Raw genomic sequence first — 17,703 nt, 5'->3', positions numbered from 1 at the left:
AATCGCATGGGCATTAGGCCATTGACTCACTGTGTTGTTCCTGGGTAGAACCACTGTAGCTGTATGTGTGAGAGATGATAGTCTGTTTTTCCAGAACTCACCAGGCTTAGGGTGCAAAAGAGTCATCTCTATGGTCAGCTCCCAGCTGCAGAATTGTGGGAACCCTGGTCTCTCTAAAATGCCCCTAGATTAGTTCTGGAAGCTTCCAAGTAGATAAACCTCATAGAAATAGCCTGCCAGGCACAAGTCAGAACCTGGGATGACTTTTCCTCTATAGCACCTGCCCCCTCCTGTCTTTCACCTTCCCCCAGTCCAGATCTGCCCTGACCTAACGAGTGCAACCTAGAAAACTAATGCTTTCCAATTTCAGAATGAGAAATTAGTCAACGCATAAGCATAGTTAGACCGTACAATACAGGGCGTGTGCTCCAATAATTTCTTAATGATTTACTTGAATCTCCTTGATCTGTATATGCCATAGTCTATCTGGGCAATATCACAGTCTGTTGTGGCTCTCCCTTCACCCCCTTCCTGCACTGCGAAGGTTAAGGAGAAGCTAGTTGGGGTGGGGACTGTGGCCAAACAGGTTGCTTGCTGTAATGAGGTCAGCTTGTGCTTCTGCTAGTTGGCCCTAATCACATATTTAGAAATTGGTGGGAGGGGAGGCAGAGGAGATATCTGGAAAGTCTGAATCTAAGGAAGGAGAAGGAGAATTCTGTTTCATTTCTATACCATGGGCCTTGATCCTCCCTAGGAAGTTTTCTGGGCATAGGAAGGCAGATACAGTGGGATTTTTTTTTTTTTTTTGCTTTATGCAGGCCTCTCACTGTTGTGGCCTCTCCCGTTGCGAAGCACAGGCTCCGGACGCGCAGGCTCAGTGACCATGGCTCACGGGCCCAGCCGCTCCGCGGCATGTGGGATCTTCCCGGACCGGGGCATGAACCCACATCCCCTGCATCGGCAGGTGGACTCTCAACCACTGCGCCATCAGGGAAGCCCCTACAGTGGGATTTTTAACATCCGTGGCCTGGCTCCCCAAGGGAGAACAGGGAACAGCAACAAACTTTAGGGTTTAGACTGAAATGACAAGGTTCTTGACTTCATGAAATGGGCCTAGGTTTGAATCCCGAATCCACCTTTCAGTAGCTGTATGCCCTTATACTCAATACTCTTCTGTCCCTAGGATGACAGGACAATAGGAGGCCATTTGACTCACCTTCAGAAGACTTCCAGTAGGATACGCCGATAGCATGAAGACTAACAGGATGAGAAGCCATATTCTTAAGTGTAATGACCACCGTGTCATAAACCTCAGCCTGAATGGTAGGACCCAGCAGACCTGAAAGAATGAGATGTCCCCCAAAGGTCATTTGGAGGGTGGCACTCCAGAAAACCTGTTATCACAAAAGTGATGGTCAAAGTCACAGTAGAGAAGCATGCCCCTATGGTTATTGATAAAAAGTAGTAGCTGAATGAATGAATACATAAACTGCTATAACCAGCTCAGCCTCATAGTTGTTCTGAAGACAGATTTCTGGCAATTCATTCAATGCATTTATTCTTTCAACTAATAATTGAGTTCCTACTATATTCTAGAAACTGCCCTAGGCACTAGAGATGCAGTAGTTAACAAGACAGATCATGGAGATCACATTTAGAGACATTAAGCATGTAAATAAAGAAAGAAGAAAATTGTAGGTTGTTATAAATGCTATAAATGATGATGGCGTGCTAGAAAATGATGAGGCAGGAAGCAGAGGACACTTTAAATATGGTAAACTAACATGTGGTTGAAGCAAAGTGAATGAGCAAGGGAATAGTAGAAAATAAGGTTATCGAGGCAGGCAGGGCACGTAACATGTAGGACTTTGTAGGCTACAGCAGTTTGGATGAATTTGGAATTTAGAAGAAGCAGACTTGGGACTTGTTTTGGAGGAAGAGTGTAAAAAATATTAATAAACAGAAACATCAATTAACTAGAGTTGGGAGACCAGAAGGGGGCGCTCTCACACCCTGTGACAATAGCAGAACCCAAGGGGAAGAAGACGCCTCATCTTTCCTGGCAAGGACTCAGCCAATGAGCAGCCACAGACTCTTTGTTTACTCTAGCCCTTCCAACTTCCTTTTCCCCTCTATAAACTGTGTTCCTCTCCCTTTGCTATTCAGGGACTTGTTTGTAGCTTGCCATGGTTGCAGATCCCAGATTGCAATTCTCTGCTGATCCTGAATAAACCCATCTTTTCTGGAGAAATATCTGGTGGTCTATTTATTTCAACAAGGTCAACAAGTCAACAAGACTTGCTCATGGGTTGGATATTGAAGATGGGGGGAAAGAAGTGAGAGAGCCAGGAATGACTCCTGTGATTTTGGTTTGTACAAGTGGGTGGTAGTCAGGCCATGGCACAGAAAATTTAGAGGAAAATCAAGACTTCTGACTTATATACATACTAAGTATAAGATGCCTACAAATGGTTTTATTGAATGGACTGGATTCAATGGGATGAAAATATGAAATAGGCTTATTTTTCATAGTTTTTAATTGTATGTGGAATTTCCCTTTGTTGCATTTTGAACAGTCCCACTTTTTTTCCAGTAACCTTCACATAGTAAGAGTATCATTTTTAGGTACTAATAAATCCAGTCTGGTCTAATATCAAATTTTTGATGTCACCTGCAATTTAAGGGTCCCTCCCTCCTCCAGTTCAGTTCTGAAACAGGCTCAGAAACCTGTAATGGGAAAAGGAAGTTTGGTTGGCGGCTTCACCGCTTTCTCATTTTACTGCCTCTGGACTTTCTAAAGTTGGAGCTAGTGGACAAAGGACAAGTGCAAAAAGAGACATGCTGACAAGATCTTTCTTGGCTTTGGTACCCCCTGGATGTGGCACATGCCAAAATTCTGGGTCTTTCTTTCTTAGAGAACTTATATGAGTTCTTTAGAGACTCTCTCCCTCTCAATATGGCGACGCCCTACTCCACCTCCCCCTGGCATGGGATACGCCCTCTCCAGCTGTCACTTTATCTCTCCCCTCAGTTTCTGCTTCTGACAGTACAATCACATAGACCTTTTCTGTTGGGATCACCTAGCCCTGGCAGGAAGTCCTCTCAGGCAGGGTCTTCTTGAAGCGAGTCTTGTCCTATGACCTTCCTGGTCTCACACGTAACAGTTGCAGTGCAGTTAGCCTCTGCTATAGCCCACTCTCCTTATTACGCCATCAGGGGAAGCTCCCCAACACTCTGGCATTGAAAGTTTTTCCAGATAAAAATCAGGCACTAGTCAGTATCTTCCAAGCTCCAGAAGAACTATGTCAAGTTTTCTAAATGATTCTCCTGAAGCCTCCCTCACTGCAGCTTGACATGAGGGAGAGGCCGCCCTCCCCCCATGGGAATATACAAAACACCAAAATGCTTTCAAAAGAAATCCTCAAGGGGACTTCCCTGGTGGCGCAGTGGTTAAGAATCCGCCTGCCAGTGCAGGGGACATGGGTTCCAGCCCTGGTCCAGGAAGATCCCACATACCACGGAGCAACTAAGCCCGTGCGCCACAACTACTGAGCCTGCGCTCTAGAGCCCGCGAGCCACAACTACTGAAGCCCACGTACCTAGAGACCATACTCTGCAACAAGAGAAGCCACCGCAATGAGAAGCCCGCGCACCACAATGAAGAGTAGCCCCTGCTCGAGGCAACTGGAGAAAGCCGGCACACAGCAACAAAGACACAAGGCAGCCAAAAAATTAATTAATTAATTACATTTAAAAAAAAGAAATATTCAAATCTAAACTCTTTCATAAGTTCCTAACCTTCTTTTATATAGGCTGGAGGTATATGATGGGCTAAAGGTTGCTGAACCAATTTTGGACCACTACCTGACCAAGTCCTGAATAGGTGGCCTGATATCTCTCTTTAGAATTTGGGGGTACTTGTCACCTATAATTCTGAGCAATCATTCTAAGGTAGGAAATGTCTCATCTTAACATCTTGTTACATGCTTATTTGACACCTAAGTGGAGGTATCAAGCAAGCAGTCTGAACTAGAGATATAAACTTGGGACTTATTGGCATGTATGATATTTTCAAGCCATGAGACTGGATAAGATCAGCTAGGGATTGGAAGCAGAGAGAAAATAAAATGAACCCAGGTCCAAGATAAAGGGCACTCAAGCAGAGGAGGAGGGCCCAGTAAGAAGACTGAGACCATTCAGCCAGTGTATTTCCCCGAGAGGTGGTAATAAGGGAAGCCTGGCCAAGAAAACTGCAGCCCCAAGACTGGGGAATCCTTGCAAGGAAATAAGATACCCAGTTTCATAACAATGAGTCAATATTGTTTGCATTACCCATCCATGGTGGCCTGGGCTTGGCAATGTTGAAATGCTGATCCATGAACTCTACAAACACAGTCTTTTTGTACATGGCTGAGGTGTTGAATGGAAAAGATCTTGGCACTCTAGGAGAAAACCTGTGTGAAAAAAGGAAAAAGTCATTCATTTTGGTTGACCCTTCTTTGAACCCACTTTAAAAAACAGCTATGGGACTTCCCTGGTGGTCCAGTAGTTAAGACTCCACGCTTCCAGTGCAGTGGGTTCAGGTTCGATCCCTGGTCGGGGAACTAAGATCCCGCATGCCGTGTGGTGTGGCCAAAAAAATAAAACATAATTTAAAAAACAGCTGGAAGTAATGCTTCCACCCCACTCTCCTCTACTGTTAACAAGGCAGATTGGAAGCTGTATATGAAGTCACAGAGAAAACTGCTGCCCCCCAAATTAGAGAGACAGGTGAATGCAGAGAATCACAACTGACTAGAACAGAAACCTTCAAGTAGGAATGCCTGTGGGAACCAGTGCTGTAGTAGGAAATAAAATAAATAAATTTTAAAAAATAATAAAAATAAAAAAAGTTAAAATATGCCAGAGCATTCTGTTCTTATGCCTACCCTCATGAGAAATTATTTTACCAGAGCTTATCATTCTGGGATTTTAATCACAGCTTCATCTACCTGGAAGAAGGAAGATACCCAACATCACCCTGCTTCTCCTTCCATGTAGAGGAAAGGAAATACCCAACTCTAGCCAGCCTGTGTCAAGGGGTGAGACTGAGAAGCAGTGGTGAAGTCCACAGTCCGGGGGCACAGGCTCACTGAAAGACTGAGACCTGATCACAGGGCTATAGAGCACTTCCCCTCACCTCACCACCACGTTACTAAAGGCCTAATTTACCGAAGTTCCTTTTATCCAGTGCATCACATCCATCATTCAACAAAAACTTACAAGGCACACTAAAAGGCATTAAAAAAGAACCCCACAGTTCATAGAGACTGAACAAGCAGCAGAACTAGAGTCAGATATGACAAGAATGTTGGAAGTATTAGACCAGAAATTAAAAAAAAGACTATGACTAATATGTTAAATATTTTAATGTAAAAAGTAGACAACATGTAAGAACAGATGGATAATAGAAGCAGAGAGATGGAAATTCTAAGAAAAATCAAGAAGAAATGGTAGAGATCAAAAACACTGTAATGGAAATGAAGAGTGCCTTCGATAGGCTCCTTAGTAAACTGGATATTGTCAGGAAAAAATCTCTGAGCTTGAGCATATAACAACAGAAACTTCCAACACTGAAAAGGAGAGAGAAATTTGCTCCTCAAGGGCTAGAGATCATACCCTGAGTCATATCCCTGAGTTGTTTTGCAGATACTAAGACCCCCACCGGGCGGAAGAAGGTAAGGGCATGCTGACCACCGGCGTGTAGACCCCAGACCACTGGAACCAGAAGGCTGATGATGTTGACTCCCTCCCGAAATACCACCTGGTTACCTCACCGCCAACCCGTCAGAAGAACGTCCATAAGCTGATCAGGTATCCCGCCACCCCCTCCCTCACCTTGCCTTCAAAAGCCCTTCCCCGAAAGCCATCGGGGTGTTCGGGTCTTTTGAGCATATGAGCTGCCCGTTCTCCTTGCTTGGCCCCAGGTTGGGCGTCTTGCAATAAATGCTGCACTTTCTGCCAAGGAAACTGCACCAAACAACCAAGTAAACTGAATGACTTAGCCAGTTGATGTTAGCCAGCCTCAGTCGTTGGCACCCCAATGCTGCCAAGATGGACATATAAATGGAGGAGCCATGATGGTGACTATGCGTGGGCTCAACATCATGGACTCACCACGGCTGATCTAGCTACTGCTGTTGTAGATGTCCAGCTTGCCAGGGACAGAGACCAACGCTAAGGCCCTGATATGTCATCATTCCTCAGGGAAACTATCCAGGCACTTGGTGAGCCTCGGTAAGCTGAGCCCCAATGAACTCCTCCCAATAAACTTCCCGCACACATACATACACAAAAGAAAAGAAGCAGACAATCCTTTTTTTTTTTTTGAAATTTGTGTGCTTAAACAGCTATAAAATCACCCAAGGAAGCACAGAAGTTGTCACTACTTGCACAATGTTGTTGGCAACATTCTCTTTCATCCCATGTGCTTCAGCTAATTCACCGACAGCCATAAATCTGTGGCAATGCTGTCGCCCGTGATTAGCAGAACCCCGCTCAGAACGACCGAAAACTTAAAAGGCCCCCAAACGGTGCTTCCCAGCGAAAGGGCAGGCGTGAGGCTGTCAGAGCTCTTTCGTGAGGCACACAGTGGCCCTCCGCCCACCCAAACTGCGGCTATGCTAAGGCGAAGCTGGTACCCAGCAGGGTGGAACCATCTGGTAGGTCCCCGAGTTTGTGCCCCTGGAGCTCTGATGAGGGGTGTGGCCCAGAGACGTAGGTTTGAACGGCTCTGGTGAAAAATAAACGTGCATCGAATGGCAGACAGAGCAGACGCTGCTATGCGAGTTTCTGGGAGTCGCGCTCAACACGAACGGCAGGCGACGATGGAAAGAAGAGGCATAGACACAGGCAGACACACCAGACAGCCACTTGCAGAAGGAAGCCCTGTGAGCCCTAGTCAGTGTTGAAACCAAGGAGGAAGGACAAGCCCAGGAAAGGAGGGAGACGCCCCTTCGGAAGACACAAGGGTTTGGCCGAGCCTGAAAATGGTGAGCCGGCACCTAACAGTTTAGCAGCTCTTGCTTCACATAAAGATTGTTGCAAGCGCGAGAGAAACTGGCCAAGCGACAGTCACAGAGGAAGACCTCAGCAGCCTTGGAGGGATGGGGCAGCAGATGGACTGAAGACACTCCTTCCAAGTGTGCACTGTTTTGCGTACACCTCTCTCAAGGAGGAGGCAAAGATGAGACTGACTTAATTCTCTCCTCCCTGACAGCCCTCCCCTCCCAGGGAGCCTTGCAGCTCACTCAATCCCAGGGTTTCCAGGACACCCGAGAAAGCACGTGCCGGGAGCAGCTCGGCCAGCCCAAGGCCAGGACAAGTGACTCTATGTACTGGCTGAGGGCCAGAAGCCAGCGTACTGATAAGGAAGCCCTTCCAGTAAAAGGAGCTGATTTACGGAGGCAGGCGTGGGGATCTGCATGGACCAGAGTGCACGAGCAGGCTGAATGAGCAGATTGTCAGAGGCCCATCTCATCTACTCGTGCTACACAGCCACCTTTACCTCAAGTCACACCCACAGTCATGTGGGGGGTCCCTGACGGCCGGTTGCTGGGGGGGAAGAAGCCTGAGATTATGTGCAGTTGGGTCAGCTTGGTATTCAGGCACGAGCCAAAAATTGACTGCTGTTGTATTACAGCCCCACTCAGGGGTGGATTCAATGGACAATGGTGAAGGGTAATCTCCCGGTGGGCCAAATTCTGCCTAATGTTGGTTGTTCACTTTGAGCAGAAAGAGAAAACCGCCCAAGGTTCCAATATATACAGACTAATGGACAGCAGCAAATGGCTTGGCTGGCTGTTCAAGGGCCTAGAAAGAAAAGGACTGGAAGGTCAAGGACAAGGATGTCTGGGGCGAAGGCATATTAGTGAGTGGGTACAAAATAAAAAACCTTCATGTCATATGTTAACGCCATCAGAGAATAGCTACTGTGGAAGAAGTGCAAAACAATAACAGACAAAATGACTGACGATTACCATTAGCCAGCCTCTACATGGGCCATCTCAGTGCTGGCAAGATGTGAGCCAAGTGGCTGTGGAGGCGTGGAGAGAATGAATGCATGGACCCAAAAGCAAGGGTTCCCACTGACTAAGGCTGATTTAACTTGAGTTGCCTCCCCAAATCCAACCTGCCAGCAACAGAAACCAATGCTGAGTTCCTAACTGGGCACTGTCCATCATGGAGACCAGCCAGCGATTCGGTGGCAAATTGCATTGGATCCCTTCCACCCTAGAAGGGCTGGCTCTTCATTCTGAAGAGAAGAGACATGTATTTCAGGGATATGTTAGCTTTCCTGCCTGCAGGGCCTCAGCCAGCACCACTGTCTGAGGGCTCACAGAGGGTTTGATTCACTGATGTAGGATCCCATATGATATCATATCAGACCAGGAGACCACTGTACAGCAAAGGAGGTGCTGGAGTGAGCCCATGACCATGGCATCCACTGGCTTTATCAGATGCCACCCCATACAGAAGCTGCCAGACAGAGAGAGCAATGGAATGACCTCTTAAAGGCACAGCTAAAGCTCCAGCTTGGAGGCAGGGCTCCATAAGGATAGAGGGTCAACCTCCAAGGTGCTGGATATGCATTGATTCAAAGATGGTTCTGTGGCCCCAATGAGAACACACGGGTTTAGGAACCAAAGAATGGCAGCAAAAGAACCTCTCTTCCCCCGTGACCCACCCGGGGAGTCTGCGCCGCCCATCTCCACCTGCAGCTCTGGGCTCGGCAGTGTAGAAGGTCCTCACAGCACAAAACACAAGAGTCTCACTGAGTGAGAAGCAGGGGCGCCGCCTGGGCACCTGGGGCTACCGTACCCAAGGAGCGGCGCGCCAGACGAGGAGCCCCCGGGGCACGACCACCAGGGGGGAGGGCTGTCTCACGCGAAGCAGGCAGGAGTGGGTCACACCCCAGGGCAGCCACACCAGGTGAGGGGCGCGATGAGACGGCCCCTGGGGCCTGGAGAAGCTGCCCCCGATGCAGGTGAGCACACGGACAGTGAGTGAGCGGGGGCTGTGATGGCGATGGGGAGGGGGCGGCCAGGAAGGTACTCGAACCCGGCCACCTGGGGGGTGGGTGCTGCTGGAGGACAGCCCTCAGCTCCGGTATCTTCGAGGAGCGGCCCGCCGGGCTCATGCCCCGCCCACAGGGCCTGGACGCCCCTTTTCCAAAGCAGCCCACTGGCCCTTCTCAGGGAGGCCACGCCCATTCCCAGAGCAGACCACAGCCCCTTTCTGGAGCAGGTCACGCCCCCTCCCCAGGATAGCCACGCCCCTTCCCAGGATAGCCGCGCCCCTTCCTAGGATAGCCTCGCCCCTTCCCACGAGAGCCAGTGCTTAATGACTGATCAGTACGGAGACACAGGGGGCCCGGCCGCGTTGGCCCAAGTGGGACAACTCAGAAGGGTCATTCCCGCTCCAGAGCTCCTTGTAGGACTGGCCTGCACTGCGGCCCAGCTTCTCCCTCCGCCCTCCCCTGCTTTCCCAGGTATTGATCCCAAGAACACTCTAAATAAAATTCCTGCACGTTGATATCCATCTCACAGTCTGCTTCTGGGGAACCCAAATGGTGATATTAATTCATATTTAAATGTGCTGTAATTTCATCCATCTCTAGAAATTTCCATGGCATTAGCCTAGGCATAGACCTACATGGCTTTTAGTCATTTTACATTATTTGATGCCTACATCATTGAGTATACTCCTCCCTTCGGTTCATTTGTCCCACCTCCTGGCCACTTTGAGACTATGCCCTTCCACAGTCATCAACTCATCCCTAGTTTGTTCCCTTCCCCTTTTCCCACTCCATCTCCTTGGTTCTCCTGAGTCTACCCTACTCAGTTTCTCCAAAGTTTCCATTGGTTTCTAACAAGACTCAGACCCATGTCCAGAGATAGGTATTTTGACATACACTAGCACAGTACTTTCACTTTAATATTTATGACTAAAATGAAAATATAAGACATAAAAAATGTTTACTAGATCAAGAGCTTGGACGAGCAGAGAAGGAACAGGATCACGAGCACACAGAAAACAAATTTTTCTCTCTCTGAGGGAAGAGTGAAAACCAAAAGCCAGATAAAAGATCAAGATTGTGAGACAGAAACAGAAGGCCTAGGCCCTAGTCAAGTGGGACGTGATTTATGTCTCAGATTCAGGGTAATCTGCACAGTAAGTGACAAAATGTTCCCGGGTTCACAGATTTTACTCCTTCCTAACTTATGTGGGTTTTTTGTTTGTGTATTTCCCTTGAGGTTTGATATATAAATCTTGCCAAATATATTTGGCAACAATGTCCTTGACCTGAACTGTTCTTTCACATTTTATCTAAAACCAATCGGAAAACCTATTATATTCCCTGACCCTTGCTTAGAAGAAGTTGAGCAGCTGCAGGAATAGATAATACAAAACTGAATTTTCCCAGATGTTTGTTTCAGACCTTGGCAGAGGTTGTCAGGATGTGTCCAGAGTCAGCTTATCCTGTTAATCAGTATCAAAATAATCTAGACTATAAAATGGTGTCATCAAAATAAAAATTCTATCAACTTTTTCCTGGTAAATACATGTGACTGCCTATAAAACAACAGAAAGCTAGATAATAAATCATTTTCTCCATTCAATTCAATTTTACACTCGGTCTATTATTCACTATACCTCAGCCTGCGTGTTAGATGAAAACTATAATACAAGCACAATGTATTAAGTACAAATATTTCAATATTAATCTTCAAAAAGACCAACATTAATGGATAAATGGTCAATGGTTCATTTAGATACCAGGCTACCGACCATCTGGGCCTCTACTTCAGGATCATTAACACTGCACAACCACAGGCTTGGATCGCTTCCTTAAACCATACACAAAAGTTAACTCAGTGTATCAAAGAACTAAATATAAGAGCTAAAACTACAAACCTCTTAGAAGAGAACAGGTGTAAATCTTTGTGACTTTGGATTTGGCAATGGCTTTTTAGATATGACACCAAAACCACAAGCAACCAGTGGAAAAAAGAATAGATAAATTGGAGTTCATTAAAATGAAACTCTTTGTGCTGGGAGAAAATATTGAAAACAGGTATATCTGAAAATTCACTTCTATCCAGAATATACAAAGAATTCTCAAAACTCAACAATAATAAGACAACCCAATTTAAAACTGGGCCGAAGATTTGAATAAACATTTTATTAAATAAGATACAGGAATGGTCAATTACACATGCAAAGATGCTCAGCATCTTTAGTTATCAGAGAATGTAAATTAAACATACATAAGATACCACCACATAGTCATTAAAATGACTAAAATTAAATACTGGTGACATCAAATATTGTCCAGTGTGTGTTGCCACTGGCACTTCCATGCATTGTTGGTGAGCGTACAAAATGGTACAACCATTCCAGAAATCTGTTGGTAGTTTCTTATAAAGTTAAACATGCATTTCAGCATGATCCAGCAATTTCACTCCTAGATATTTATGTAAGATAAAGGAAAGCAGATGGCCACACAAAAACTTGCACAGGTATGTTCATAGCAGGCTTATTTATATTAGCCCCTGGAAACAATCCAAAGGTCCATGTGGCAGGGAAAAGATATACACATTGTGATATATTCCCATAATTGAGTAGTAATCAGCAATAAAAAGGACAGAACAACTTCATGCAACAACCTAGGTGAATTTCCAAATCACGATGCTTAAGATAAAAAGCCAGACACTGAAGAATGCATACTGTATGAATCTACTGATATAAAAGTCTTGTAACTCCAAAAGCGCATCTGTAATTCCAGAAAGGAGCTTATTGCCTGGTGCCAGGTAAGGGTAGAGAGACTCACTGAAAAGTTGCAGGAGGGTTGACTAGGGTGGTGGTTATGTAACTTGCATGCGTTTGCCAAAGCGTATCAAACTGTACATTTGAAAATCTGCGTGTTTCATTGTATGTAAACTACACCTGTGGTAGGCAAAATGTTGTTCCTCGTGACCTTTGCCGTTTGGTGTTATGCTCATGAATATGTTCTGTTAGACAGATCCGAAGCATGAAACAGACTTGATGCACTCTTGCTAGCATGAAGATGGAGGGTGCCGCATGGGAACTGAGAGAAGGAACTAAATTCCAATTCAGCCCGGAAGTGGATTCCCCTACAGAGTCTCCAGTAAGGAGCAAAGCCCTGTCAACACCTTGATTTTGGCCTTGTATGATCCTGAGCAGAGTATCTAGTTGAGCCCACCTGGACTTCTGACCCACTGAAACTGGGAGATGATAAATGGATGTTGTTGCAAACTGCTAAGTTTAAGGTAATTTGTTACACAGCAGTAGGAAACTAACAGGATGCTCAAAGCTGATCCAAATACCAAAAAAATAACTTGACAACCAAATTAAAAATGTGATTAAAAATCATGCTTCTAAAGGAAATCAAAGAGGATATTACAGACTCTACTGAAAACAATGAAAAGAAAACTCTTCATAACATAACCTATGGGATATGGAAAAATTGTTCTCAGAGAAAAACGTATAGCTTTAAATGCCTTCACTGTTAAAAACAAAGGACAAAAGAAAGAGAAAAGAACATATTATTTTCCCTAAGATATTAGAAAAAATATAGCATGACAAGCCAAAAGAAACTATCGTTGATAAAGATAAAATATGAAAATTAATTAAATATAAAAAATAACCAGGGACTTCCCTGGTGGCACAGTGGTTAAGAGTCCGCCTGGCAATGCAGGGGACACAGGTTTGAGCCCTGGTCTGGGAAGATCCCACATACCGTGGAGCAACGAAGCCCGTGCGCCACAACTACTGAGGCTGCACTCTAGAGCCCTTGAGCCACAACTACTGAGCCTGTGCTCCAGAGCCCATGCTCCGCAACAAGAGAAGCCATCGCGATGAGAAGCCCGGGCAACGCTACGAAGAGTAGCCCCCGCTCACCGCAACTAGAGGAAGCCCGTGCACAGCAACAAAGACCCAATCCAGCCAAAAATAAATAAAATAAATTAATTAATTTAAAAAAAATAACGAAGAAGAACAAAAAAAGCCAAAAGCTCATTATTTGAAAAGACCACCCCCAACAACAACCAAAGAGAAGTCCGTTATAAACTTGTTCATGTAGAAAAGGTAAATAACAAAAATTTAGGACTTTAAGAATGAGAAAGGGCAAATAGCTACAGATGATGTGGAGTAAAAGAATCATGAGAGAGTGCTATATGCAACACAGTGGCAACAAAATTGAAAAAATAAAGGAAATGATTTCCTAGAAAGGTATAAAATTATTAAAGCTGACTCCAAAAATAAGTTGAATTTTGATTTGACTAGTTAACATAGAAGAGCCTGAAGAGATGATTAAAGATATTGCAAATGTCACTTGGACCAAATGGATTCATATGTGAGTCTTATCTAACTTTAAAACAACAGATAACTCTAATGTTATCTGAGCTATTTTAGGCAATAGAAAAGGATAGAACACTCACCAATTCATCTGATAAAGCCAATAAAACTTTAATACCAAATCTAATAATAATAGTAAAAAATAAAGTTATATATCCAGAAAAAAATGAAAACAGTAATTTGAAAAGATACATGTACCCCAATGTTCATAGTAGCACTATTTACAATAGCCAAGGCATGGAAACAACCCAAGTGCCCATCAACAGACAATTGACTTAAGAAGATGTGTTTTACACACACACACACACACACACACACACACACACACACACACACACACACAATGGAATACTACTCAGCCATAAAAAAGAATGAAATCTTGCCATCTGTAGCAACATGGATGGACCTAGAGAATATTATGCTTAGGACCTAGAGAATATTATGCTTAGTGAAATAAGTCAGACACAGAAAGACAAATACTATATATTTCACTCATACGTGGAATCTAAAAAATAATACAAATGAATGTATATGCAAAACAGAAACAGACTCACAGATATAGAAAACAAACATGGCTATCAAAGGGGAGAGGGAAGGGGGGAGAGACAAATTAAGGGTATGGGATTAACAGACACAAACTACTATACATAAAATACGTAAGCAACAAGGATATACAGTATAGCACAAGGAACTGTAACCATTATCTTCTAAAAACCTATGATGGAATATAATATGTAAAAATACTGAATCGCTATGCTCCTCACTTCAAACTAACACAATATTATAAATCAACTATACTTCAATTAAAAAATAAAGCTATAGATCAATTCCACATAATAAAGGCACACAGTGTCTAAAAAAATATTAGCACATAGAACCCAACAATAATCAAATTGTATGAACATTAGATTTTATTCCAAGAATGTAAGGATATTCAATGTCAGGAAGTCTACTGACATAATCTATTTGTCCTCAACATATTAAAGGCCGAAATTCATATGATGCTAGAATGCTGAAAAGCCATTACTAATGAAAATTTTATGGCAAGGAGTAACAAAGACCACTTATCAAGAACAAACAGCAAATGTTATTCTAAAAAGCAAAATATGAAGACTGTTTCAAGTAAAATCAATAAGGTAAGAAAAAGAAAGAACTGATTAAACATTGGAAAAGAGCTAGAATCTGTCTTATTTTGAATATGATTCAATACACATAGAGACTGCCATGTAAAATTATTAGAATTTATATGAGAATTCAGTAAGGTAGCTAGATTTGAGATGAATATACACAAACCAATAGCTTTTCTCTATTCTGGTACTTAACATCAAGAACATAAGAGAAAACATTTGATTAACAATAGCAACATATTTATAAAATGCATAGGGATAAATGTCCTAATAAATTACTTACACTTATTATATTAATAAAATTTATGTATAAATTTAATGAAATTTAATGAAATAGATACTAATATATATGAGAATTTTACATGATGAATGTTTTATTCAAATCAGTGACAAAAGATGTATTGTTTGATAAACGGTGCCTTGCGATAGGCTATTAATACTTGTAAGAATAAAATAGTTCTCATAATCTAAAAAAAAGTGAAAGCGCCCAAAGAAAAATGGGCAAAACATGTGAATAGTCAAACCTCAAAATATAAATGCAGTAGTCAACAAGCATTTAAAAAGACGTTCAGCCTCATTAGAAATAAAAGGAATGTGATTATGGTAATGATGAAATATCACTCCATATCTACTAGATTGGCAAAGATTAAAAAACAAGGTAAAACTTCTTATTGCTGATGTGAATGCAGGGAGAAGGGCACTCCTATATGTTGATGGTAGAAATGTTTGAAGAGTTCTAGCCTTTTTTGGAAATTAAAACTAAAAAGGAAATATTCCCTTCATTCCAGCAATATCCCTCTTGAGAATGTGTCCTATAGGAATAAAAGCATCAGTATGTAATGATATAGGATATAATGGCCAAAAACCTGGAATAATAGGGAATTTTATTTAGCCATTAAAAAGACTGAAGTTATGCCAACTGTCTTGGACAGAATTCTATCAGGTGTTAGTGAGTGAGAATAGTGTGTAATATCCCATTTTTGTAAAACAATGACCAAGAAAACCTTTATTTGCATATATGTGCATACGTGCGTGTACATGAATATATATTACCATACTAGGGTTACCTGATTGGGGATAATCAAGAAGGGGGTTCAAGTAAAAGGAGTGGGGAGCAAAGCAAAAAGAACAGAAAAGATTGTAACGTATGTATGACATGACCATATTTAATATTTACATTACCACTATATATGTATTGGGTTTAAATCTTTATAATACACATTTAAAGAAAACAAAACAAAATTTAAAACAAATGACTTCAGCATTCAACTCAATAAGCAAAAAGTTAGATCAACTAAATGAACCAAAGGAAGCTAGGAAGAAGAAATGAATTGATGAAAGTAAAAACAGAAATTGATAGAACCAAAAGATGGGTCCTGACAAAAGCAATAAAATCGAGAAACTTCCTGGAAATATTATTTATGAGAGGTAAAGAGAACATACACAAGCTAAGAATGGAGATATAACTACAGACACAGAACAGTTTAACAATATCCCAAGACTATTATGTAACTTGATACCAATACATTATCAAATCTAGGGATAACCGATTGCTTCCTAGGAAAATGTATATAACCAATATTGACTGAAGAAGAGGTAGAAAAATCTGAATAAATCAACAACCATAGATAATATTGGAAAGATTATTTAATACTACTCTCCCCAAATGCACCAGAACCCAGAAAAGATGAAAAGTTTCTGAACTCCTGGCTAATACTCTCCTTACAGCAAAATTGCATGTAATATTGATGGGTCTTAGGGCTCTTCTCCCTGTGGAAGCTGTGGGGTAGGCTGAGGGAAGTTTCGGTCTGTCTCTTATGCTGCTTGCCTCTTCGCCCTCACTCGACTCCACTCTCTAGTTTCCCGTGTGGCAGCATGTGACAAAGAGAAGCAATGGACAAAACAGCCAGAGTCACAGCCCCACCATCCTGACCGGCCATCTAGAACAGGCCTTTACCTTGTGTCCACGTGCAGCTCACTGAGCAGTTCACTTTGCATATAGTCCCAGGACAGTTCCACCGCGCCCAGGTAGTATCTTCTGATGGCACCAAAGCTGAAAGGCAAAAGGCACAGAAAGAAGCAGGTGGAGAGCTCAATTTGCATGGCTCTGATTGCTAGAAAATGTTCGACTGGAGAAACGAAAGATTAATTCTTCTCTAAAAATATCTTTGGCTCCCAGGAGAAAAAAGGTAAATTTTGTATGATTTAGTGAAAAGTCCCACAATTTTCTCAAAGGACTTTAGGGAACTTGACTGGCTGGAGTGACAGCAGCATTAGCGCTCAGCAGTGACGGATAGGATTGCTTCCTTTTTGGCAGTGGGAAGCAGCACAGGAAGAACTGAGTAGGAAAAGGGAGGCTGAGCTAAAGCTTAACCCGTTCACCTCTGAAAGCAGCAGGGGCACAAGAATGCTGCTTTGCTCAGAACCTTTGAGGAAAGGAAAGAGGGGGCTGATGTTGTTGAAGATTCTGGAATCCACCTGCACCAGCAAGAGTAATATTCTAACAGTCTCCCTGCTTCCGCCCTTGCCCCTCACAGACACCAATGAATGACCTTTAAAACCATAAAGCGGATCCAGTTACTTCTTTGCTCAGAAACCTCCACTGGCTTCTGGCCTCACTCAGAGTATAATCCTACATTTTGACCATGGCCTAGAGTCTTCCCCATGATCTGCATGTCCCTTCCCCCCACCTCCAAGGTTTCATCTCACTCCAGCTACTGGCCTCCTTGCTCTTCCTTAAAACACCAAGCACACCCTTGCACCTGGACCTTAGCATCTGCTGTTTCCTCTACCTGAAACCCCTTTTCCCAGATAGCCACACGTTTCCACTCCCACATCTCCTGCAAGTCTTGGCTCAAATCTCACCTTCTAATCAGCTCAAATCTGGACCAGCGCCTTGACACTGTAAGTTCTCTAGCCCCACCGGCACTACCGATATCTCTCTTGGCTGCATTTGCTTACAGAGCACTCATAACTACCCAGCATCCACGTATCTATTTCCCTTGCATCGTTGCTACCTGATGCTTCTTAAGGTTGTTTACATTTGGCCTGAGTATAGGCTATATCTCCTTACATCAAAATATAGCCATGCTGAGCTCAAGCAGAGAACCTACTCAGTTTAATGTATATTAGGAGGCATGAGAGCCTCCCAAGGGCC

At 43.3% G+C, this 17,703-nt stretch overlaps 1 protein-coding gene across 2 annotated transcripts in view; it reads right to left on the bottom strand.

Annotated features, from left to right (window-relative positions):
- F8 (coagulation factor VIII) overlaps positions 1-17,154 on the bottom strand; it is a 120,522-nt gene extending 103,368 nt beyond the window's left edge. Inside the window, exons 1-3 of one of the 2 annotated variants that reach the window (XM_060002873.1) lie at positions 16,504-17,154; positions 4,333-4,454; positions 1,217-1,339 (exon numbers count right to left, since the gene is read on the bottom strand). In XM_060002873.1, the coding sequence (XP_059858856.1) occupies positions 1,217-1,339; positions 4,333-4,454; positions 16,504-16,649 (391 nt within the window). In that variant the 5' untranslated portion in view covers positions 16,650-17,154. Of the gene's footprint in view, positions 1-1,216; positions 1,340-4,332; positions 4,455-16,503 lie in introns of those variants that run through there. The other variant, XM_060002874.1, reaches the window with a different exon arrangement.
- Between the last annotated feature and the right edge of the window lie 549 nt (positions 17,155-17,703).

The sequence above is a fragment of the Delphinus delphis genome, chromosome X (assembly GCF_949987515.2).
Source record: "Delphinus delphis chromosome X, mDelDel1.2, whole genome shotgun sequence".
Taxonomy (NCBI): domain Eukaryota; kingdom Metazoa; phylum Chordata; class Mammalia; order Artiodactyla; family Delphinidae; genus Delphinus; species Delphinus delphis.
Note: the sequence above shows the minus strand (reverse complement) of the source record. Positions and strands in the feature narration are given on the sequence as shown.